General features: G+C 26.8%; 4 protein-coding genes across 6 annotated transcripts; 2 read left to right on the top strand and 2 right to left on the bottom strand.

Moving 5' to 3' along the window:
* Nucleotides 1-5,296: 5,296 nt before the first annotated feature.
* On the top strand, nucleotides 5,297-16,313 carry LOC113561233 (kinesin-like protein KIF21A). Of its 3 annotated transcripts, none has more exons than XM_026967536.1 (21): nucleotides 5,297-5,771; nucleotides 6,362-6,584; nucleotides 6,655-6,909; nucleotides 6,971-7,189; nucleotides 7,895-8,392; nucleotides 8,472-8,943; nucleotides 9,061-9,300; nucleotides 9,368-9,917; nucleotides 9,973-10,177; nucleotides 10,254-10,409; nucleotides 11,007-11,173; nucleotides 11,514-11,657; nucleotides 11,731-11,868; nucleotides 12,050-12,203; nucleotides 12,263-12,368; nucleotides 12,434-12,611; nucleotides 13,427-13,573; nucleotides 13,635-13,923; nucleotides 13,992-14,191; nucleotides 14,289-14,434; nucleotides 15,812-16,313. In XM_026967536.1, exons 1-20 carry the CDS (start codon nucleotides 5,728-5,730, stop codon nucleotides 14,383-14,385), a joined length of 4,482 nt encoding a protein of 1,493 aa, XP_026823337.1. In that variant the 5' UTR covers nucleotides 5,297-5,727; the 3' UTR covers nucleotides 14,386-14,434; nucleotides 15,812-16,313. The 3 variants fall into 3 exon arrangements, with proteins under 3 accessions (XP_026823337.1, XP_026823336.1, XP_026823338.1); XM_026967535.1 differs by having other exon boundaries at nucleotides 11,511-11,657; XM_026967537.1 differs by lacking the exon at nucleotides 14,289-14,434 and having other exon boundaries at nucleotides 11,511-11,657.
* Nucleotides 16,314-16,581: 268 nt separating this feature from the next.
* On the bottom strand, nucleotides 16,582-18,904 carry LOC113548700 (trafficking protein particle complex subunit 13). The gene is made up of 9 exons (XM_026949715.1): nucleotides 18,544-18,904; nucleotides 18,309-18,477; nucleotides 18,039-18,248; nucleotides 17,868-17,976; nucleotides 17,674-17,770; nucleotides 17,385-17,611; nucleotides 17,118-17,218; nucleotides 16,816-16,969; nucleotides 16,582-16,756 (listed from the first exon to the last, which is right to left on the bottom strand). The coding sequence occupies exons 1-9, from the start codon at nucleotides 18,593-18,595 to the stop codon at nucleotides 16,661-16,663; spliced, it is 1,215 nt and encodes a 404-aa protein (XP_026805516.1). The 5' UTR covers nucleotides 18,596-18,904; the 3' UTR covers nucleotides 16,582-16,660.
* A 343-nt stretch (nucleotides 18,905-19,247) lies between these two features.
* Nucleotides 19,248-21,150, top strand: LOC113548577. Its single transcript, XM_026949524.1, has 3 exons — nucleotides 19,248-19,805; nucleotides 20,527-20,725; nucleotides 20,826-21,150. The coding sequence occupies exons 1-3, from the start codon at nucleotides 19,389-19,391 to the stop codon at nucleotides 21,056-21,058; spliced, it is 849 nt and encodes a 282-aa protein (XP_026805325.1). The 5' UTR covers nucleotides 19,248-19,388; the 3' UTR covers nucleotides 21,059-21,150.
* Nucleotides 21,151-22,577: 1,427 nt separating this feature from the next.
* LOC113561028 (zinc transporter ZIP3-like) lies at nucleotides 22,578-26,020 on the bottom strand. Its single transcript, XM_026967207.1, has 4 exons — nucleotides 25,498-26,020; nucleotides 24,822-25,440; nucleotides 23,370-23,594; nucleotides 22,578-23,308 (listed from the first exon to the last, which is right to left on the bottom strand). The coding sequence occupies exons 1-4, from the start codon at nucleotides 25,630-25,632 to the stop codon at nucleotides 23,223-23,225; spliced, it is 1,065 nt and encodes a 354-aa protein (XP_026823008.1). The 5' UTR covers nucleotides 25,633-26,020; the 3' UTR covers nucleotides 22,578-23,222.
* Between the last annotated feature and the right edge of the window lie 455 nt (nucleotides 26,021-26,475).

The following is a 26,475-nucleotide window of genomic DNA, read 5'->3' as shown; positions in this document are numbered from 1 at the left end:
TTTTAGATTCTACAAAATATCACTATTGAATACAGAACACGGTATAGTATGGTTACCAAATAAGCCAATATTATCACAAAACGATAAGAGTTCAAACATGCGGTGGCCGGTGATCAGTTTGGGTCGTTTGGGACTCTTGGGTTATAGGCTCGTTACCGAATCCAGAAAACGATTTAAAAATTTTAAAATATCAACTTATTATCTACATGAATTATTAAAATAAAATTTATTATAATTATGTTGTAGTAAAATGATAAAATATATGATTTACGAATAAAAAGTACTATTAATACAACAAAATTATAAAACATCGCAGTTTCACATTAAAGGACATTACTACATTAGGGACAACAAACGATTTAAAAGCTGTTACCTGAAAGTTGAAACTATAGCACTAGAGATGCGTTACTTACCACAATATAATTTATACAGTTTGAAGTTGAGTACAATGTATTTATAGACCTTAAATCTTATATGACTTAATACCAATTTATTTCAATTATGCCATATATAAGTGTATTATACACCTACATTTCGGAAAAAGGGATTCTTGATTCTTATGATCATTGTGCAAATTCCTGTTCATCCATCATATTATTATTATTCTACTACTAGTACTGCTAAATCTAGTTGCTTATTTATCTAATAGTCTTCCCAGCGTATTCTTACAAGTAGTGTTCTTTTTTATAGCTCTAACTACTCATTGTTGAACCTATTTTGCTGTCTCTTATTATAAATTTCTCTTGCAAAAAGCTTTGAAAATATTTTAACGATTTTATAAGTCGTTAATTTTAAATAATTGATTTATATACTCACAAATAAAAAATAAAACAGTAATTTTCAATTTATTCATATTTTAATATCAATAAACCAATCAAGGTATATAATAATTAATATATAAAAAAAAATCAAGATGTTTAAATAAAAAAAGCTTGTCTAAACGGCTAACAACATTATAAATTTTGATTATAAAAAAGTTTAAACAAATGAAACAAAAGTTAATTTTAGAAAAAAACTTGCCGTAAGAGTTAACGATAATGCAATACATCTTGATAAGAAATAACGGTGTAAATGTATGAAACAAAAAATTATTTTCAGAAAAATATTTGCCATCTGGGCTAACAGTAGATATAATATATTTTGATAAATAAAAAAGCGTACAAAATGGTATAAACAATTTTGATAAGTAACAAAGTGAAATGAATGAGGTAAAAAATTATTTGCGGAAAAAATTTGCCCTATAGTCACCGTAAAAAACTATGTAACGCTAATTTGTCATCATATAAAAATAAGTTCAATTATTGAAAACAATAAATTTTTTTAATGGAAAAATGTTTCTATATGTATAGCGATTGAAAAGAGTAAAATATTAAATAAAAACGTGAGAAAGACTATCTAAAAGTATATAATTGACGACGGCTAACGGCTAGCGGTACCGACGCCGGCGACGATCCCGCCCCGGCGGTACCCGTGTATGCATCAGACGGCGGCGCAGGCGACGACTTATCGTTGCGACGGAGGCGGCGGAGACGTTTTGGTCTCCGTCCATCAACAACTAGGCGGCTGTGGGTAATATCTAAAAGTGGATATATGAAGTTTCAAAATTCCAAATGTATACTCATTTGAAAGACATAATATATAGTAAGTTGTTCTTATTTTTAATCATAATAGGTTTATCAAAAATGTCATTTGTTATTGAATAAATTCAAAAAATTACCTATTTACCTATATATTAAAATATTAAATGATTATTTAAAAATTAAAATCGATAATATCCTTATCCTTAGTTCTTTTACCTATTGTGATTTATTTCATATGGAAGTCAAACTATTTTTTATTTACAACTGATAATTATTTAATTTGCATAGACTTTCATAACACTATGTGTGAATTTTCAAATAATTTCATAGTGTGCATAGAAAATACAATATATACGCATAACTGCATAACTGCATAAGTATAATATACTTTTAAATTATATTGAATAAATAATAATAAATCATAAATCGTTTGAAATATTTACTCTTTGAGTTGTATTTTCTATGCACACTATGAAAATATTTGAAAATTCACACATAATGTTATAAAAGTCTATGCAAATTAAATAAATATCAGTGTTAAATAAAAAATAGTTTGACTTCCATATGAAATAAATCACAATAGGTAAAAGAACTAAGGATAAGGATATTATCGATTTTAATTTTTAAATAATCATTTAATATTTTAATATATAGGTAAATAGGTAATTTTTTGAATTTATTCAATAACAAATGACATTTTTGATAAACCTATTATGATTAAAAATAAGAACAACTTACTATATATTATGTCTTTCAAATGAGTATACATTTGGAATTTTGAAACTTTATATATCTACGTTTAGATATTACCCACAGCCGCCTAATTGTTGATGGTTTTTACAAAAAAACTGATTTTACGTTTTAAAAGTGTAGGTTATTTTTTTGACTTCTACAAATATGCTGAACGTTTAAGGGACCGTCGCTTAAATTTTTAAAACAACTAGTTTCAATAATTATTGAATAATCAAAAAATTTCTACAAAAGGTCTCAAAAAACCGTATTTTTTGAAAAAAACGCATTTTATGCGTTATTTGGGTGAAGGAGTAGGTAAATATTAAATTTCGGAACTTCACATCCACGTTTATAGGTATGTAACCAAAAGAATACACGCACATAAAAATGTAAAAATTTCAATTTTTTTTTCTTATTGGGCTCACAGTCACCTGTTGACAGTTTTTTCAAAAAAAAAAAAAACTAATATAAAAATATGCTAGAAAGTTCAAGGGACCATGGCCTAATATTTTAAAACAATAATAAATTTCAGTTATTATTGTGGTCTGGTGGAGAAAAAATTAGATAGCCCTTTTTTAAAACTTAAATGGTGTTCTGGTGTTGTTTAACTGTACAGTTAAAATAAGTGATGGGCAAATAACCGATATGTTTTGTACAGTAGACGGCGACTTGTGTCCTCGCAATTGAAGTCACACAAGTTTATATATTTTTAATTTCAAAATAAATTGCAAATTTGTATGGTTTTTGTGACTATCAAAGGTTGTCATTAATTTCAATGGAATTTTTCGATAACAAATTGAATTTAGTTGGAATTTTTGGAAGAATGCAATTGAAAAATTTTCAGTACTTTTTGAATAATCAGCGAAAATTCCGTTACCTTATGGCTTATTGCGGCTACCAAAAATAAGTAGATTTTCTTTAATTTTATGTTTTAAATAATTCAGGCTTTCAAAAACTAAAATATTTAATACATTTTTTACACAACCCTGCGGCCTGCAGCATAGTGCACACAGTGAATAATAATCATTACACTATTGCAATATATAGATGAGACAGTATTACCCTGACGCCATCGATTCTCGTTTGGGGGGTGCTAGGGAAATGCCCAAATCTTTGGAACACTGTTAGTACTTAGACGGAAGGTCGTAAGAATTTCGAAATTGGGCATTCAAATTCATACAAATTACGTACTAAATGATGGGATCGAAAAAATCACCCTGACACCATCGGTTCTGGTGGAGGGAGGGGAAACGTTTCACCTGTTTTTTGAAAAATGGTCATACAAATTCATACTAATTGCATACTAAATATTAGTGAAAAAAAATGATGAAAATTGTATGTGAGGGGTGCTGGGGTAATATACGTAAAATTTTTCTATATTGACGCTAGAATAATTTTTTTTTACAGTTACTTAAAGGAAAACTTATAGATAACTTTGTTTTGGGTTTTTTAACCTTTGGTATATTTATATCACAAACATTTTATAAATTTTCAACTTCAAAATTCCTTGCGAATTTTCGCGATTTTGACATATTTTGTAAACATTTGAACTTTTAATGTTTATAAACAAAATTTGTGACTAATGATTTTTGATTTTTTTTACTACAATGAGAATAACTTATAATAAACCTAATAAACCTTGAATTAAATTTTAAAGAGTTTTTGAAAGCCAAATTTTTTTTATCGGCATTTCAAGAAAAAATTTTAGAAAATTCGAAAATTTCAATGGTCTATAAATAATTTAAAAAAATTGTAAATATTTTGAAAATTTAATCGTAAATAAATAAACATTATATACAATATAAACATTTGGTGAACATTTCAAGTATTTACAATTATTCATTTTTGAGTTACAGCAAAATCAAAAAATCGATTTTGTCAAAAACTGATTATGAGAAAAATTCCCGCTTTTCCATTAGGGATTTACTTGACGCTTTTAAAAATAGTTTTGATCCACCAAAGTACCGACTAGATTCAATTTTCTTTTAGAAACAACGTTGAAGTCAAAAATCAAAGCACTTACTTATTACTATTCTAAAACGTGATGATAATTACAAAAATAAAATAAAAAATGAAAAAAATACATCATTGTAAAATATGTACATTCATCACTCCGTTCAAAATCTAAAATATATCAAAAAGACTTGTAAAGCATAAATTTACTCATTGACTATTGTCTATTACTATAGATAGACTGAAAAACGTCTTCAATCAGAATGTAAGCATCAATTTATCATTTAATTAAAATTTAACACATTAATTGTACTTTAAACATTTTACAAAAAAGTGGTTATATTTCCTTTTATTTTAATTCTAGTTATAATAACTTTTGAGTTACCTTGTATTAAGCTTTTTGATCAAAATTTATAGAGAATTTAATTAATTTGTCTATAAATAATTCAAAAAACTTCATATTTTTATAATCATACAGTGATACAGTGGATAGAAAATCCAAATCCAATTTTTTTGTGAAAATCTCAAGTTACCACGATGATTCTTTTCCGAATTACCTACAACATAATAAAATTAAATAAATAAATAAATACAATAAAAAATTCTCAATTTTATTTTTTTCAATTATTAAAAAAATAATTAGTAGGAAACGTTTATCCCCCTAAGCACTTAATAGAATCACTTTACTATGAGAAAATGTATTGAAGTTTAAAATTAAAACATATTTTCTATTCTAGAAAGCTCCTTCAATGACACAAAAAAAACATTGTAAAGTCAATGTATTCACTGCTTCGATCGGTACTTAAAGTATGAATATTGAACACTATAATATAGTCATATACTATATAGAAATCCCACTACAACTTCCCACCAGATAAATAACTGTAACACATGGACAAGTATACTATAAGCCAACTTCCGATCTCACCTATCTACTTGGTACGGTTATTTTTGTTATTGTTTTTTCCGTTATCAGCGTGCCGTGACCGACAACGGAAGGCGACAGCGCCGCAGCTGCAGTCGTCTGATAGTCGCGCACCGTACCTCGCGATCGTCCGCGGAACACAATTTTATTTTATTATATTTATATATTTAATATTATTATCATAGTATCTTGCTATACTATTGTTGTAGGTACCTGTCCTGCCGTCCAGTTATTAGTTAAACGGACTTTTTTTTTTTTTTTATCACCATGACGTGCTGTCGTCACCACTGACCAGTAACTAATTATTATTTATTATTACTCGATACTCAAAAATGACTTCATGCGTTTCAATAATGGACCGGAATCAATTGTTGCTGTCCGGCTTCGAACGTACATTGTGTGTTTAATATTAACGTAGTTTGTTTCCTGATGGTCAGCTGAATGTACCTACTACATCATCGTCATAATTATTATTATTTTTCTCGTTATTGACCATTGACGTTCCAGTGCGTGATTATTTTTTATTTTTCGGTTATAATGTCGTTTTCAGAGGACGAATTGTCCGTGAAAGTAGCCGTCAGGTGAGAAATAAATTTTATAAACATTTTACTTTCAAAAATACTTAAGTTTGTTCATTAGTTCTGCTGTACCTATGTGCAATTATATTGAGTAAAGGTAATGTGATATCTGAAATATTGCAGGTGTTAACTATATATTGGCCTTCGGTCACTGTCTTTGATTTCTATAATATCTATTAATATGGTATATAATAAATCCGTAATGGGTTACATGGCCTTCATAATTTATGACAGAATCCGACAATGCCCATCTCTATGAATGACAAGGAGTGGCAAAAAAAATGAATTTTTCATGTGGGGGAACAAGTGGTTTTTCCATATATGGTGATAGCTGGATAGTTAATTTCTGTTTTGTTTATATTTTGTTTTTGCATCAACAGAGGTCATTATTTTGTTGAAACTAGAACAAATAACAATAGTTTTCATTTAATTAGCTTACATTGAGTATATGATAATATACATATACTCAATATATGTATATGTACTATGTACATTGTATAAATTTTATTATACTCGCTTTGTTTGAACTTTCTCTTTATGACACATTTTTCATATCCTATATTTCTATATGCTGATTAGATAATATTTTATAGAATACGTCCACAAATTGCACGTGAAGTGATTGATGGCTGTCGTATTTGTACAAATGTAACCCCTGGTGAACCACAAGTGACTTTAGGTTCAGATAAATCATTTACCTATGATTTTGTATTTGATACACACGAAAATCAACAAACTTTATATGAAAACTGTGCATCTAGCCTTGTTGCTGGTGCTCTACAAGGATATAATGCAACAGTCCTTGCATATGGCCAGGTAAATAATAAAATAACCTGTGTACGTTGAAATATTTCAAATATTGAAAACAAACTATTTTATTATTTAGACTGGATCTGGTAAAACATATACGATGGGCACAGGTTTTGACTTGGAGAATATTGATGACACAGATCCGTCCGCCATAGGCATCATTCCACGAGCTATACATCAACTATTTGATGGAATACAATCAATAAAACAACAATCATTGGATATTGGAGATCCTTCTCCTCATTTTACTGTTACTGCACAATTTTTAGAGCTATACAATGAAGAAATAATTGATTTATTTGATACCGCCAATGACTATTCTATAGCTAAAGTAAATTAATTGTAATCAATCAATCGTAATAACTATTTTAATAGTTTTATATTTTGTTTAGAATAAAAGTGGTATTCGTATTCATGAAGATATGCAACATAATATTTATGTAACTGGTGTATCATGGAAACCTATAAATTCAGCTTCTGAAGCATTGTCTAATTTACGTCAAGGAGCTTTATCTCGTACGACTGCAGCAACCGCTATGAATTCACAATCATCAAGAAGTCATGCAGTCTTCACTATTAACATTCAACAAAAGCGATTTGTTAAACATGAGGTATGTGTGTTGTATTATATACAGAGTGATTATTTTATTGAACAAAACTCATTATTTTAAAATCTATTAAGGAAATTCCAAGCTTGGAATGAATAGATGAATATATTTTCAAATATATTAGTTATAATTTTAAAACATTGATTTTAAAATTACAATGTTTTTTTTTCTAAATTTTAAGTGAGACTTTCTTTTTACAAAAATAAAATAATTTGTTAAGATCTATTATTTACATCCATTCGCTATCAGGATGCAAAATAGACTTCACAAAATTTAAATATGTTTTCAATATTATGTTAGAATAAAACTTGAGTCAGTACATTTGAGCGCATTTAGATCTATATTTTTTTCTAAACAGTAGTATGGAATCTTTTTAACATGTTTAAAAACACTTTTTTTCTTGACTACCAATTAAGAAAACATTTTGACGAGTGGAATAAAGTGGTACAAGGATACCCACGAATTGGGTCTACTTATCCAATTACTTAAACTTTAAATACTTGTAACTCATAAACTACTTGTTCAAATTTAAATTTTTATCTATCAAAATACTGAAAAATATATTCTATTTATAAACACAAAATTAAAAATATATACTGTCATTCAAAAAAGATAATAGTTTTGAAATAATGAGAGTTGTTTGATAAAAATACTCAGTATAGGTACATTTAAGATCTTATTTAAAACATTTAAACATATTTCTTTTAGGATGAAGGTACTGAATCTACTTTAGAAGATTGTAGCACAAACTCTACTAGTAATCAAAATCCTGGTGAATTTGAAACTCTCACTGCTAAATTTCATTTTGTTGACTTGGCTGGTTCAGAAAGATTGAAACGGACTGGTGCTACTGGAGATAGAGCCAAAGAAGGGATATCAATTAACTGTGGTTTATTAGCATTAGGAAATGTTATATCAGCATTAGGAGATAGGTCTAGAAAAGCTCTCCATGTGCCTTATAGAGACTCAAAACTAACAAGATTACTTCAAGACTCTTTGGGAGGTAATAGTCGTACTGTAATGATTGCATGTGTTTCACCAAGTGACAGAGATTTCATGGAAACACTGAATACTTTAAAATATGCCAATCGGGCACGTAATATTCAAAACAAGGTGGTAATTAACCAAGATAAATCATCAAGAACTATTCAACTTCTACGACAAGAAATACAACAATTGCAACTTGATATTATGGAATATAAGCAGGTAATTTATAATTTCACAATTCTAGTTTTTACTATAAATGTTACTACTACTATTGTTGATTTCATGTAAAATTATTTAGGGTAAAAGAACTGTAAATGAAAATGGGGAAGAATGTGTAAATGATACATATCTTGAGAATACAATGTTGCAGACTGAATTAACTAATATGAGAACTCGTATAAAAGCTATGCAAGAAACTATTGATGTTTTAACTACTAAAAATACACAATTATTAGCTGAAAAGGCAACTGGAGTCTGGTTAAACACAGATGCTGGTATAGAATCTAATATGACTGATGTTATACAAGGTTATTTAAAAGAAATTGAAGAGTTACGAGCAAAATTACTAGAATCAGAACATATGTGTGGTCAACTACGTAAGAATACTTCTTCAGCTATAAAAACTTATGCGAGTTTTCCTAACGAGGAATACAGTTCAAAAGAATTAATTGCAAAAGCAAAACAAGAGTTGGAAAATGAAAAACAAACACTACAACGATTAATTTCTGTGAAGTCTCAAGAAACAGAAAGCGAACCTTCAATCTCTGATGGTATTATCTTATTATTTAAGTTAAAAAAAAATTATTGTAATAAATTAATAGTTTCATTTAGTTACAGATTTAAATGTTGTTATTATTATTATTATTTTATGTTTCTTTATTTTTCAGATAGCGAAGACAACTCATCTGATGATGAAAATGAGAGAGCAAGTGTAGACAGCCAATACAGTCAAGAATTAGCAAATTTAACATCTGAAATTAATTTAAAGCAAAAGCTTATTGAAGAGTTAGAGTTATCACAGCGTAGATTAGCTAATTTACGACAACATTATGAAGACAAACTTCAACAGTTACAAACAAAAATTAAATTAACTCAAGATGAAAGAGATACAGTTCTTTCTTCTCTTGGTAACTAAACAATTTCTTTTATTATTTAAATGAATTTCTAGTAATATATATATTTTTTAATATTTAGGTAATAATAATAATAATCCATCTGAAAAAGTAAAAAAAGTAAAGGATGATTATGAACGTAGACTTGGTACCATGCAGAAAGAATTAAAATCCTTACAATCTGCTAAAAAAGAACATGCTAAACTTCTAAGAGATCAATCTCAGTATGAAAATCAAGTACGAACACTTAAATATGAAGTAAATGATATGAAACGCACTAAAGTAAAATTAATGAATAAAATAAAAGAAGAAACAACTAGACATCATGAGGCAGAAATGAAAAAAGCTAAAGAAATAGCTCAACTGAGAAAAGAGTCTAGAAGAGCAGAAATTAGAATGAGAAATCTTGAATCAAAATCCCGTGTTCGTGATGCAGTATTAAAAAGAAAACAAGAAGAAGTAACTGCACTTCGTCGTGCAGCAAGAGCTATCAATAATAATCGCAAAGGTGCAGTGGGCACTCAAGCTAATCGCAAGAGTTCCAAACAAACATGGCTCAATTTAGAAAAGAATATATCTGCTTTAACACTTAATAAACAGACATTATATTCTTTAGAAAAAAACATGGAAAGGTAAACTATTTATTTATTATTTTAATTTTATGTAAAAATTATATTTTAATTTTAGATTACTGCAAGAGCGAAAAAAACTACACTCAGATTTAGATTTCAAACTAAAAAAATTAGCTGAAGCTCATGTACAACAACCTCGTGATAGTAATTTACATCGTGATTTTGAAGACGAAATTGAAGCAATCAGAGCTAATTTAGATTATGTAGATGAAAGTATAAAAGAACTTCAAGAGAATATATTGCAAATTGAAGATTCTAAGGTTTTTATTTTATTTTACTTACTTTTTAATGGTTATTTTTATCAATATATTGTATAAATATTATTATGTATTACAGACTGTTACTGAAAGTTTGGAGTTAAATGGCCATGTGAATAATCTACCTGATGCTATTTATGTATTGGACAAACTTTTTCAAATGTCTTTACATAATTCTTGTCTGGCAGCCCAGAGAGATATAAATTTGAAAGAATTAGAAACTAAAATGCAACAAGTAATTATTTAATAAATTTATTATTAAAATTTTTTTTTCTAATTTTATGATTGAATAAAATTAAAAATTTAAATGCCAGATTAATTCTGTTACAATGGATATTACCTAACATTATTGTTACAATTAGTGTTTATAAATGCATTGATAAACAAATATTGATTACAGTTGGTACAGAAACTTAACTACATTTGTTAATATATTTTATCTTTAATTATTAATAGAGTGTGAGCTGCTTAATGTGATCAACTTGAGACCCGGGTAAAATGTTAACAATAGATAATTTAATATATTTTATTTTCAGTTACATTATTGTACTGTCACATAAAACAATGTAATATTGTGATTACATATTTCTTGTATTAAAATGGGGCTTAGGCTATTTAAACATAATATAACGTCGAAACTAGACCATTTTAATAAAAATAAATGATAAGTATTTAGTGAGAAAATTAATAGAAAAAAATAAGTGTCTTTATTTAATACTATTAGTAAATTCAATTGATGCATAACTTAATTATTTAAGCATAAGTATTCTTTTATATTAATGAAAACTTTTTTCCAATTATTTTGAATTTTAAAAAATATTATTATTTTTAGCTTGAAAAAGAAAACGAAATACAAAGACAGTTAATAGAACACATGTTGTCCAGTCGAGAACGTATTAATGAAATGCCTATAAGTATGACTACCAGTAGTGATAGAGATATAAGATCTGTAGTGAGTTCTTCATCTTCATCACGTTCTACCTCCCCTTCAGATATGGCGTAAGTAAATAACTAACTTTAATTACTAGGAATATGCTAATATTAAATTGGCTAAAAATTTATAAATTCTGGTTCTTACTTTTAAAGCAAAAATCCATAACTACTTATTTTATTTCTAAAGTAAAAAACTAGTTAATTTATTATGCTTTTAATATTAAGAATTGAAATAATGTGATATATTTAACAACATTATATAATAAATAAACATAAAAATAATTTCAACAATTAATACGTTTATTATATTAGTTTATATAATTGTTTTAAATTAATTTAAGAAAAAATATCAAGTTATTGATTATTATTAAATCAATAATATTTTGTTTAATTATGATCTCAGAAGTAGTACACATTCCAAAAATGATATTGGGGCAAGTAAACATAGACGCAGACCTGCTCAAGCACAAGAACTTCTTTATGCCTCCAAAAATGTAGACCAACAACGAGTACCTCTCGTACGTGTGCCAAGTGCTTCTTCTTTCTTAAGGTATATTGCATATCTAGTATTCTAATACCTAACTTTGAGACTATATTCATTATGTAATACAAATGTATTTCAGACCTGATAAATTTAAACCATCACCAGTAATGGGCCGAAAACAAATTGAAAGACAAGAATCCGTATCACCTCGTCCCATTAGGCGAGGAACTTTTATAATTTCTCCCAATACAAACTTACTAGGCAAACCTGGTTCAATGTGAGTGCTCCTACTAACTATTAACTTTTTAAAATCCTAATATATTTTTTACCAACGTTTTTTTTTTTTTATATTTAAATTCAATAAATTAACTAAAATTATTTATTATGCTTTATAAATCTCATAAATAAATTAACTATACTAACTCGTTGGTGTTGGTGCTTATTTTTCAACCTAACAGGGATCGACTAAACAAAAGCCCTCCAAATTCACCACCTACTTATCGTCGAGCAATCAGTCGTGATGAAAATGTTTTTTCTCGCCTTACATCCAGTACTACTCAACCTAATGAACAACAGCGTTCTAAAGGTGTAATACAACCATATCAAGGAAAAGTAAGTATTAATTTTAGTGTACCCATATGTGTATCTTAGAATTTTCTTTATCATTTTAGACTTCATTGAAAACTCCTTTGGTATGTACACATATCACAGAAGGTCATTCTAGAGCAGTTCTTGCAGTTTATGCTACTGATGACATGCTGTTTAGTGCCTCTAAAGGTTAGTTATTAAATTATTTATGTAAATTACTAATATTTAGTTTTAATTTATTTTATTTTTATTAGATAAGACTGTAAAAATTTGGGATCTAAACAGTGGTAAAGAAATTCAAACATTAGCTGGTCACCCAAATAGTGTTGTTGCAATAAAATATGATGAATATGCACAACTTGTATTTAGTGTAACCTCTTCATATGTAAGAGTTTGGGATATGAGATTGTCAAAATGCATTAAGACTCTCAGGTAATACTAGTAAACATTAAACTAAAAATAAGGAAAGTATGTTTATAGATTAAATGTAAATGTTCCTTGTGAAAGTTTTTAGTATTATAGTCTAAGGATATTTTATTAAATACAACATGATGTTTATGTTAATACATTAACTGTTACGTGGTTGCTGGTGTCCACAATGTATATAAGTGTTTTTATGGACGCGGTAGTCATATTATTATCTATATACTTACATTTAAAACAATTTCAAATATTGTTATGCAATAAATATAAAAAATTTAATTTATATCACTATAAAATGGCATTTAAAATAGAATGTGGTTCTGTAGTCAATATATTAAAAATAATTAAGAAATATAACATAAAATACATGAATGTGTAAATTTTTCTGAAAAAATTTTTTATTGTGCAATCAATATATAGTAAAATAATTGCAAATAGTAATTTGTTTTTAATAAAAAATCATATTTTTTTTTTCTATAATTTTTGTTTAAATATTTTATTGTAAAACTTTCATAAAACAAGATATTTACAAAAAGGTTGTTTTTGTGACATTTGACTTTCTAAGGTCCAATAACCTTTGAAGCTTCTGTTATATTGGTTGGGACTTTTCATGTATTGCTTATAACAATGTTTTAAGGACATATGTAAAACTTTTAAATGTATTTTTTCTGAGCTGAAGCTTATTTTTTTTTATTTAACTGGGCTAAATGAATAATTGATTATTAGACCTCTAACTATGTTTTTGATTTTTATAAATACTGATTAAAAAATTTTTTTCAATACTAAAATGGTGTGATTATCTAATTATTAATTTAATGTTATAGCTCATCTGGTATTGTTAACAATGGATCAGTAATGTCATCACAAATTCCAGTTGGAGAAATTTTATTGAATGATATTGCACTAAATAATTATGGACGAACATTATACATGGCATCTGGTGACAAAGTGAAAATTTGGGATATGAGAAAGTAATAGTTATTTTTAAAACTGGTTTGAGAAGTTGAGAATAATAATCATTTTGGTTTTAAGGTTTACAGTTCGAGGAAAATTGAGTAGTGGTCACACAGCTGCTGTTATGTGTTTAGCAGTGGGTCGGTTTGACAACAAGGATATTATAGTTACCGGATCTAAAGACCATTACATTAAGATGTTTGAAGTTGATGAGGAGGCTGTTGGAACGTATAATCCTACTGTTAATCTCGAACCCCCTCATTATGATGGAATACAAACACTTGCAATACATAATGAAATACTATTTTCTGGTTCAAGAGATTATGCTATTAAGAAATGGGACCTTGACAAACAAGAATTAGTTACTGTAAATCATTTTTCCATCATTTTTCATAATTATTATTATTTATTAATAAATAATATTTTTTTTTTTAGTCAATAAATAATGCTCATAAAGATTGGATCTGCGGATTGGCTGTTGTTCCTGATCATCCAATATTATTGAGTGTGTGTCGTAGTGGATCTTTGAAAATGTGGTCAGAGACGTCTTGCTCACTTCTTGGAGAGATGAAAGCACACGATTCTCCAATTAATGCCATTGCCACAAATTCAACGCATGTCTTTACTGCAGCTCAGTATGTGTTAATTCTCATTATATTAGTATATACATATGTAGCGGTGGTATGGTGGAGGGACAGTTTTGCATGTGGTGTGTGTATGCGATGATTTCAGCCGTGGAGAAGTGAAGATGTGGCGAGTGGCTCAAAATATCTCGTTTCCAACAGCTATGACAATGTCAACAGGACGTATGTTCAACCTGGACATGTGAATATTTTAACTCTTGAAAACATTATGTATGGGGTTCATCTATAAACGCGGTTATAACATTATTTTATAGTTAATTAGTTTTTTTAATTATTTATTTTCTTATTTTATTTGCTCAAATATTTTAATTGTTATTAGATTAAAATTTATTTTATTAGTTAGTTTTTGGGCTTTCTGAATATGGTTTTTTATTTTGCATGAAAGCTAATTATTTTATTTATTATTGTTGTTATTGTTTCATTATTCAATATTTATTTAATGTTAAATTTGTTTTAGTTGTAAAATTTTATTTTTTGTTATCATATATTCATATTTTATTTATCTAACTTTGGTGGTGGAATATCAAAAATATATCATGTTAAAATGTGTATATACCTATTCTTAAATAAGAAATGTATAACTAATCACTTTTAAAAGGATTTAAGTAACAAATAGGTGATTGATAAAAAATATTTTTAGACTCATCACACCACTGATAAGTATTGTTATTTGAGGTAACTTTTCCCACCTTACACCTAACCACCTGATATTTTATGTGTTCATTTGTCTTTCACGTATTTACCTTTTTTTATTTTTTTATTACTGTAGTTATTTCTTTTAGACAAAAATTAGATATTTTATCTAATTATTTTTAATATATAATTTTTGCTATAGGCCTATTATATTAAATTAAAACTATTAATCATCTTGTTAAGATTTTAAAATTCAATACTAATTCTTATTTTTGATTCTTTTTGGTATAAAAATTATGTCTTCCTAAAAAAACAATATGCATACTTTTTATGTTTTTTACTATAAATAATTAGTACAGTTATCTACTCATGTTAATCATCAATAAGTGTGTATAATAATTAAATGTTAACTTGACTAAACTACTAATGAATTATTAATTTTTTTGTTTATTCTAGGTAAATGACTAAATTTACAAAATATCATTAATAATAAAATGACTTCCTTCTGTATTTTTTTATTGAATAGAAATATTTTTGTAAATGTAGTCGTTAATCTTTAATAAAGAAAAAATTATTGTCTTTTTGTATTAAGTTTCCAAGTCCACCTTATAAGTTTTAATGTTTTTAGTTTGTCTATTCATTATTTGTAAGACACGCACAGATATTTAAACATGTATGTTTATATATTTATAAACACAATTAACATGTATGTTAACATTATACCATGATCTAACCTGAGTTGATAATAATTAATAACCAAAGATTAAACAATAATTGTACAGTTAAGCGAATTTATTAAAATATATAATAAATTAAAAATGTTCTATATGTACATACCTACTATTAATATATTGTAATTGTATTCATTATTTTGAAAACTTCATCCGTTATATGCATGATGCTTTGCATGTTATGTGTGTTCGTTAGTTGGTATATTGAACTTATAAGTTGTAACCAGTCATTATTTGATATTTACAGTGATGGAACAGTGAAGTTATGGCGGGTTAAGTATCGTTTAGATGCGATGGCTTGACGGACAATCATTTGCATTGCAACAATACTCCAGTACATCGGTATACTTATGTTGACCATAATCGTATTGATTAGCCACCTGATAACTTTGGTACATGCCATATTTTGCCATAAACCGAAGCAAACAAAACCTATATTGTAATCTGTGATATATACTTATTTTGAGTATCTTTCTGCTGAACTGTGTATTTCAGTGTTCCTTACGAATTGGTTCCAAAGATGCATATTTCATAATAACATTATTTATTACGGGTAGGGAATTATTTTTATTATTTTGAACACGAAAAGAGAACGACTAATTGCATGCTTATTCTTAGGAAATGAAAACGCTCAATATTTTTCAAATAACCATCTAGTATTATTATTATTATTATTATTATGGTATTTGGTACTGATTATTACTTACAATTTTTTATTTAATAATTTTATGTGCATTGAACACGTTAAATACTTGATTTTTAATAGAATAAATGTTAGTTAATCCATTTTAAAAATCAAAAAATGTTTTATTTTTAATATTTATTTTAAAATAGACCTGATCAAAACAATGTTGAGTATAATATAATACAAATATATATTCATAAATAAAATATTTTATTACATGTTTTTATTTGATTATTTTAAAATGAGTATAATATTTTAAGATACTTATTACTTATAAGTGAACAAAATATATAATAAATTATTATGGAAAACAAGTATTAACTATTATAAGATTAAGGTCAATATTATTTAATAAATTATTTTATATTTAAAAAAATATCACAGAAACTAGTAAAAACTAGCATTAAAAGGTTAACTAACATTTTGAGTAACAAATACATGGCCAAAGTTATTGTATGAATATGTACGGTTCAGTATTAATTCTTTTAGTTTAATACCTGATATAACCTAAAAAATAAAGAACATGAAAAAGTATTTTTAAATTTCATTCAAGAGTAAAATCATACTTGTAAGCCATGATTTAACGCTACCATCGAGAATACTGTTTTGATTGTTGCATATGGTGGTAAAAGTCTTAACTGTATGCCAGAAATCATAGTCCAAGCAAGATTACTATCTTCTTCGTCACTGACTTCAACAACAAGCTGCATGTCACGGTTTCTGAAATAAAATGTGTAAATTATTAAATATAAATACCGATATTTATTGTCCATAGCTAAAAATTCCCAAATTATTGAACAATAAGTAATGTTGCAATCAGTTTTTATAGTGACAAGTTATTGGTTGAATTTGTTTGTTTATAAATTACCTGTTATTTTTTATTGAGCATGTGAAGTCAAATTGTTCTTCACAAAAAACCATATCGGGCAAATATGTTATGGAAAATGTTATGTCATCTAATTCTGGAATCTACCAACATATTTTAATAAGGTCTAACTAGTATTATACTATTAACAGTACATATATAATTTAATAACAGTTGTTATTTTTTGTATAATATATATAAATATATATATTCAATTTAATTATGAACATTCAATATTATTAAAATAATTAATATAAACCAATTAATTACCTGTCTAACTAAAGGACTGGATTGTATTTGACCTTTAGTTCCCATATTAGACCGCCATAAAATATCTAACTTGCCAAGATTATTTGTTCTTACAGGATTTTTTTCAGCAGTTTGATCTAAGCTTAATCTATACATATATTGCCGTGTTTCTTTAACATCCAGTATATCCATATCACCAAAAATAGATTTATTATCAGAGCTTTCAAGTAAATGATTCATTGAAATAACTATAGTTAAAAAAAGTAAATTAAAATATTTATTAACAAAAAAAATAATAATTTAAAATTACCATTATATCCTACTGATGACTCCAAGATAAATTTTTCTAATGAGATTGGAGTCGACATAATATTTTGGACTTGAACTTCTAAGTAAACTTCATCAGTCTAAAATTAAAATATTAACATTATTTTAAATTATGTATACTTTTATAATTTGTACATTTACAATTTATTGAAATCTAACAATTGCTAAGATACTTACTACAGTATTGTAGAATTTTGTTTTAAGATCTAAAGGTTTTGGAACCCTATAGCTGAATATTGTTTCAAACGAATGTTTCCTATCATATTCCACTTGACAAATCAATTTACTAAAAAATGCACATATTTATATATTAATGATATTCTAAATTCATTTCAGCACAATTCTTACTTGACACTACCGTGTTCTTTAACTTCGTGCTTTACAATAACATCAATAGAAGCATATGGGTCCAACTTAGGAAAAGCTTTTGGTCCTAGAATCGGTATATGTGATGTTGCAGTATCTATTTCTGCTTTTAAGATAATATCATAGACTGTTTGAGAACTTTCATTCTTTAAATAAATATAACACAGAAATGTTTCGCCAAGATACAAATTTCTAAAAATATCAATACACACATCTAAAAATTGATTAATTATCAAACTTTTCAAAACTTACTCTAGGACATTAGGAACCAATAGAAATGACCCAGCTGCCAATGTTTCTGCGTCAGCTAATGTAGTCACATCATTTTTTAATTGTGTATTCAACACAGTTCCTGGTAAATCTTTTGAATCACACGTGACCACCTTCGAGTTAAACATAACCGGCTTACCGAGGCGCATTACTAAAGATCAAATGCAAAACAATTGTTCATATTATCATTTAAAAGTTTCCTGATTGTTTGATGTACCTCTCAATTTTATAGGGTGCTCGATCACTTCCTTCACTTCTATTGAAGTCATACTTAAGTATTACTGTTATTTCTATAGAAATAATGAATGTGAGTAAAGACTGATACGTAAGAACGGTATGACAACTTTTGAGTTTCGATTGCAACAGTACAACGATTACAAAATATGGTTTGTAAAAACGAAAATAATCATTTAATAAGTTTACGACGATATCCACACAGTAAACTCCAGCATTCAACAATAAAAGTAGAAAAAAGTGAATGGCGAGTACTAAATACTAACTATACTTAATTAATACCACAGAACAATATTAATACTAAATAGTAAATAGTACATAAAAATACAAAATATACATGCGAAAAATAACAAATAATAAAATTCACAAATCTATGATAAAAGATAGTATTATCGTCCGTTTGATAAAGTATATTCTTATAGGGCATAGCTGATAATAAGGAATTTATTTCCACAGGTAAATATATACATAGATATATGATATATGTACATGAATATATATTAATATACATAAATCTAATTATTCCTAATTATTATCTATATTTATCTTAATTCGTGGTCCACGGCACGGTCTTAAATTAATCCACAGCTTGCTAAATATAGTTTTATCTAGATTTTAAGAGGGCTAAATATATTTTTGGCCACGATATCAGTTATAATCTATTATCATTATTTATTATTTTTATTACTAGTCTGTGCGTTTTGCGTTATCGTTTATCTGTGTGTAACCACCATAATAACTATAATATGTATATTTTCCTTCTTCCTAATGTTGTGTTTCATTTAAAAATTGTCTAAATTGTATACTCATACACGCAAATATAATATAATGAGTATAACAATGTATTCAACAATTCTATGTAAAAAATTTTTATCGGGTTCACTCTTACATGACCTGAATAGATCGCTGAATGTTGACGCAATCAGTGCGTTGAACAATAGTTCTTTCGGTGCCAAATTGTTTAGCCACAACACAAACAGCATCGGAGTTCAACATGACAAAAAGCAACCACAACAGTCGTCATTTTTGCGACCCAACAGCAACAATTGTACGATGTTGATAGACATCCACCGGCATTACTGCAATAAGAATTACAGGCCATTCCCGGAAGTACCAGAATTTCCACCAATCATTTGGCCAAACATGTTTAAGTCCTTCAAAGCTCTACTATATTCATATCTAATAATCAAACCACAATTCGACAAAGATTTCAGTCTTGGAGAATTCTCCAAAAACTCCCGAAAGGTATATTTTGCCATTGCCCATTATAGGTTTTTGTAGTTACATTTATTTTTTATTACCAATATTTTATATGAGCAAATCCCAAATATATATATATATATATATAGTAAACAGCTTGTATTTTTAAATACGTATAATGTATTAAATATAAACTCAATTATTTTATAATAATAATGTTTATTTGATAAATTATCTAATCAATAAACTTAAATTTAATTAATTTTATAGCTATAAATTAAAATTATCAATAGAGATAACAGATCTATGTTACAACTAATTAGTTTAATTTACTTATAATTTGAATGCTAGAAAACCATGTTTAAAGTATGGTTAAACAATTAGAAACATTGAAGTTTAATGGGACAAGTATTTCTGAACAAGTAATAAACCAATTTATTATTTTTTTATCTAACAATTTCATACCTTAAGTAAAAAGAGTGATATTTAGGCTCATATAACAAATGAGGTACACAGTCCAGTCATATTCAAAAATGAATTATTCATAGAAATTCTTTTGTATTAACTCAATTATACTTAAATCGTTGATTATATGTTATATTATACCTATTATTATGTTTGGTAACAATGTAATAGAATATTAATCAAATGTAGACTAAACAAATGAACAATAATGCTTACATTAGCTAGTTATTAAAATCTGTGAAACTTCAATTTATGAAACCAAGCATAAAAGTATCTATTTACAACTTTGTTGTTTTTTTAGGCTGTTGAAGTAGTGTCTAATTGCATTTCCAAACGTGACTTCTCCACATTACAGGGGCTAGTCACTAACGATGTGCTGGAACAGGTGAAATCAATAATATCAGATCTCAGTGACAATGAAATAAAAGACATGGCATTTGATAACGATGACATGTACTTATTTTTACCAGTACAGTTAGATATTATTAATGACTCAAAGTGTAAGTGTGATTTGAATTAGATTAATTCATACATACTATTAAAATAAAAACATAATAATTTACCTACAACCTTGTATATTAACAAATTTTTATTTTCTAGTTAAAGACCGGCGTTTTGTTGAAATAACTATGTGCTATCACGCAATTCATAATTTAGAAGAGATCAAAAAAAGATCTGAAGAAATTGTAGACATACAAAAAGAATTAAAGAGTAATATATTTGTGTTAAACTATAGGTTTATTAGAGAATATACAGAAGGAGTCAAAGATGCATGGACTATAAATGCAATCAATCATTTAAAAGCTGAAGAACACGACAAAACAATTTTGTAAATGGAATTATACTATATTCTTGTAACTAAAATATCTTTACATTTAGATTTCTTACTACATAATTTTGAATAATTAAATAATATTTATTAACATGTTGCTATCTCATTTATTATACCCAACGTATATTTGATCTATTAACCATTGGATTTTACAATGGAATTATGTTTATTTTTAAGTACAACTAATGACATTTAAACACAAACTTTAGTCCAGCATATTTCCAGTTTCTTCATGTTTCTTTGTAATTGTTTTTAAATTTTAAAATATAATGAATATAATTTTTAACAATTTTTCATAGTAAAATTAAATCTATTTTTAAAACATTGTATATTTTAACTATTAGATAAATCAACTTACCATATATATTGTGTAAGTGACCAGTTTTAATAAGCTTATATAAATATTACATTAAATAAGTAGGTACATATGGCAGTTGTAATTGTGTTTTGTTGGGGGCCTAATTATCGGTTTTATTCAACTTGATTGAGATCTTTTGATGATTTTGATCTTCAAAGATGAAACCAATTGTTGTTTAAAAAAATTATGAAATTACTAAAGCTATTCAATTAATCTTTGTGATTACTTATTTAAACTAAAACTATTATTCCAAAAAATATTTTTACTACAAAACAATTTCATGCAAGGCTTACACCAAATTAAAAAGTTAATAAACACTAAGAAATATGTTTAAATTCTTTTACTTTACATTTCTTTCAAAAATAATTTTACTTCAAAATGTTAATAATTGTAATTGCAGTTAGAAAATTGTATTAAAATTTAAATCCTATATTGTATAATTTTAATATATTGAACAATTTTGCTTAGAACTCAACTTTCCCAACACAAGCTGAGCTTATAGAGGAAGTGTTGGATCAATAAATCTTTAGTCTATCTATTATATATATTTGAGCAAAAATAAAGTTATTATTAGTTATAGACCATTAAAGTAATATAAAAGTTTAGCTCATAGAAATTTTATGAAGTATAATATTATTGACGTTTATTAAAAATTATTAAAATATATCTTCAACATTCATAACAATCATAACTACACAATTAGTAATATATTTATACTTAAATTTATTATAGTTAGTTGGCTTTGAATTATCAGTCTCCATGTTAAGTAATTTACTTGAAATTTGAATAAATTTGAAATCGAGACTTTTAAAATATTATTGAAACGTTTAGACACCATTATAAACTAATCAAGTGGTTCTATGATTTTATTAAACAAATAACGAAATATTTTAAGACTACATAAAGTTCAATTAAAACATCTGCAAGGATACTTTGTTATTACTTATTACATTGAATTTAAAAAATCTTAAAAGAGATTATTAGCAAAAAATATAAACATAATTATATAATTTAATTAAGGATATGGAGTTAACAAATAATTAATAAAACATTAATTTAAAAAAAAAAGTTTATTGGTATGGTATCTACCATAAAATTTCCTTGATTCTGATAACAAAATGTTACAAGTAAAATTTAACAGATTTATGATTTACAACATTTATTAAACAAAAAATACTGAACAAATAAGTAATAATGTTCATTCCATGTATTAGAGTTTTAACAAAATATTTTGAGTTCATTTAAGAATCAATTTTGTTAAGTTTCAATTGACAAAAGTTTTTTTTTTGATACAAATAATTTTTACAATGTAAATAAATAATTAGTTTAAAAGTATACAGTTGTAACATGACCCAAAATAATATAAAAATATTGAAACTAAACTACCTAACTAAAAAATATTACAAACTAAATTCATAGTTGTTTCAGTTAATTATAAGGAACACTAAAACAAAGTTAAGACTAATTTAAAGTCAAATACATATTATGTATAATAAATTGTATGAAGTTCACATTTCGTCAAAATAAAAATAATAATCCATAATGGAATATTATTTGATATATTATATTTATATTTATAAAATTAATGTAATGGAAGATCGTTAAAAATGATTCTTGTTACCAACTTAATTTAATCTTAATGCCAGGCGAGTAATTGAGTGAAATTCATTTCAGAAGTATTTTTTGGGCTTTCATAAAATTACACAAGCAAACTGTGTTTTTTGTTTAAGGAGTACAGAATTATTATTATTTCAATATCTGGACAACTGGTAACAAATACATCTGAAATGATCAATAGAAATCCATGTTAAGGTCTATGAATATGAGGTGTTATTGTAGAGCAGTTGTTATGTTCATGGCTCAAATGGTCGAATTCTTTATGGGTATGTCCACCTGTAATTAAAACTCATTTTAATACTTGTTAAATTAATAGTGTAAGTTAGTCTTTTATTACCAAACATTTCTAACATAACCATAAAGAAGAACCCAATCATGGTTAATAGTAACTTGAGCAAACCAGGCGCTGTATCTTTTTTTCTTTCTCGATCTAACACTTCAAAAAATGTAACATATAGGATTGTACCAGCAGCTAAGCCTTGTAAAGTTGCATTTCCAATTATATGATAATTTTGATCCAAATCATATGTATTCAATGTTAATAACAATCCCAATAATATACCTAAAATATATTATTAAGTTATTAAAAGTATTTAAAAAATATAATTTATTTATAAATGTTTGAAATAAAATGCTAAAATAATAGGAATGTTTTAAAATCAAATGCTCATTGGAGAAATTAAGATAGGAGATATTAGTATAATGATTACCTATGTTAAAATTTAATTTAATTTAATTTCCTTAAGCTTGTGGTATTTAGTATACATATACAATGTAAGGTAATGGCCGTCATGGCCTTATAAAATTCTATCTTACATATAAGTAAAGAAATTTAAAACGAAACTCGGATAAGAAATCAAGAATAGTAGTAAATACATAATAAATACTGTTTACAAGGCCGTATAAAATCAATTACATAAAATATTACTAAAACTAATATATTTAGAAAGTTATTTAATTCACCTACCATAATGAATACAAATTTAATTTATGATGTAATTGTTATTATTTAGCAAAAATGAAATCGCAATAAATGTAAATTATGCATAAAGTACACAGATATCAGTGTTATAAAACTATTTTTAACATTGCACAAAACATTTTATATTCATAATTTGGTCATCTATATTAAAAACAAAATATATTTTATAATTAGATTAAATATGAAGAATGATACTATTTTACTTTTGTAATTTCTATCAACTCAATTTTATATAATTAACAATAAGGTATTCTAAATAAATATGCGTTAACTTGCTTACTGCATATTTTAGCATATTTATGCTAAGTAAAATTATGAAATATTAACTGAGAAAATTAAAAAATCACCTTTAAAACACCTCAAAAATAAATAAAATTGTCTATAAAAAATGATTAGAACACGATTAAACATAAAACTTTAATTATTGTCTAAACTGAAGGTGTTGATAAAAAATCATTATTGTATAAAGCCATTGCATTTTTATTATATACCTCAAGAATCATAAATAAACAATTTACATAATATTTGAGGAACTATTTTTTAAGGACTACTAATACTAGTAATAATTACTAGGCTCACACTATAGTATAACCTATATTCCACTACTTTGGGATTACTTCACCAACATATATTTAAATGGAAAAACATATTTATATTCCATACCTATTAAATAAACATAGTTATTTCATTTATATTAACAATGTAATAGAAATACTACTAATTACTTTGATTTGATTGAATTTAATAAATGAAATGAGATAATAATAAATTATTAATTAAGTATAAATAAAAATTGTTTTAACTTACCAAAAGGCGATACCAGGGTAAGAACAACAATATTTAAGATGATATTTGTCAAAGACGAGCATGAAGTTACTAATTTTATGCCAATACAAAATAATATAGTACATTCATGAATAGAGACTGCTAAAAATAGGAAACCCATATTTTCCATATTTTCTTCCAAGCCAATAGCTAGTCCTTCCATAACTGAATGAAATGATAATGCTAGTACAACTAACAGACTTCTTAAATTATGTACATGAGACATTTCATTATTATTTTGTTCAATTTGGCAATCTGGAGTTCCTGTTCCTTGATCTACACTAACAGAATTAACATCATCAGCAGACTTGACTGCTGTCAACTGACTATTGGTCCATTGTAATAGTCTATCACAGTGTCGTGTAGTTTTTGCTTTACTACGTTTTTTATGTTTTTTAACAAAGTGCTTTACAGATTCTTCAACAAAGTAGACAAGAAAAAAACCCATACAAACAACCAGTTCAGTAAGTGGATAATGTTGATAGTGTTCCGGTAAATGTCCGATGAGGCTCTCCCTCACTTCCGGTATCAAATGAGCAAAACAGGTAGCTAGCAACACACCTCCGCCCAAACTTAAACATAATGAAACTAGATACTCCAGCTGAAACATAAATTTCAAACAATACACTAATTCGCAATTATTTTTATTAATACTTACTGTATTTGATGTCAGCGAATCTGTAGATTTGTTGGTTAATAGTTTTCTGGATACAAGTAGGGGTGTGAAACCAAAAATTAGTCTCGAAACTATTGACAAGGCAATAATCAGCGCCTTAGCACTGTACTGATCCATATTAATCTATTAAAGTATTTTCACCGAACTAAGATTTTTCTATTTGTTGTCTTTGACATCACTTGGAAACAGGCCCAACTCCAACGGCCACCACCATCGCAGAAGAATACTTTACGTTACATTTAGACTAAATTCAAATCAATTGTTCACAAAAAAAATATTAACGAACGCACACACCCGAATTGCCGACCAACGGTGGCAATAAATTTATCAGAACTGTCGACTCTGCTGAGTGTCGGGAAAGTTATCTGGATGTATACCTACAACTACATGTGCAGTTCAAGTGCATGTATGCAACCAATTTACAAACGGATATTAGATACGGAATTCAGTATTTCAGTGTTTCTAAAAAATTGAAAAAAGGCATTTTCAATGATTGAGGTTATCTCGGAACTCCCAAAGACGATAGCAAGATTTCGACCGCAGTGATTCACAATTTAATCACAAACGGCTAGACCGTGATACAACAACTCACTACAACTACAATTATTAATAATACCACCACGGTCTTAGACGATAATAAGGTTTGCAAGTGTGCGGGCAACGTGTCGTCCACCAGTTGTGTATCTAAGACTGTAGCTGTAATTATAACAATGTGCACTTATTTATAGTTGCGAGTGGTAATCATTTACCAACACCTACCTGAGAACAAAATAGAGCTGATCGGAGATTACATTTTTTACCTAGTAAATTTTTTAGTAGGTAAAAAAATAGGAGGGATTGAAAATTTAATACATTTTTATTTTTGTTGTATTGGACTTGACTATTTTAGTATTTGAACAATAATATTATGTTAGAGTAGTATTATTTTAGTAGATAATATATAATTGAATTAACATGACG

Source organism: Rhopalosiphum maidis, chromosome 1 (genome assembly GCF_003676215.2).
Source record: "Rhopalosiphum maidis isolate BTI-1 chromosome 1, ASM367621v3, whole genome shotgun sequence".
NCBI classification, from domain to species: domain Eukaryota; kingdom Metazoa; phylum Arthropoda; class Insecta; order Hemiptera; family Aphididae; genus Rhopalosiphum; species Rhopalosiphum maidis.
Note: the sequence above shows the minus strand (reverse complement) of the source record. Positions and strands in the feature narration are given on the sequence as shown.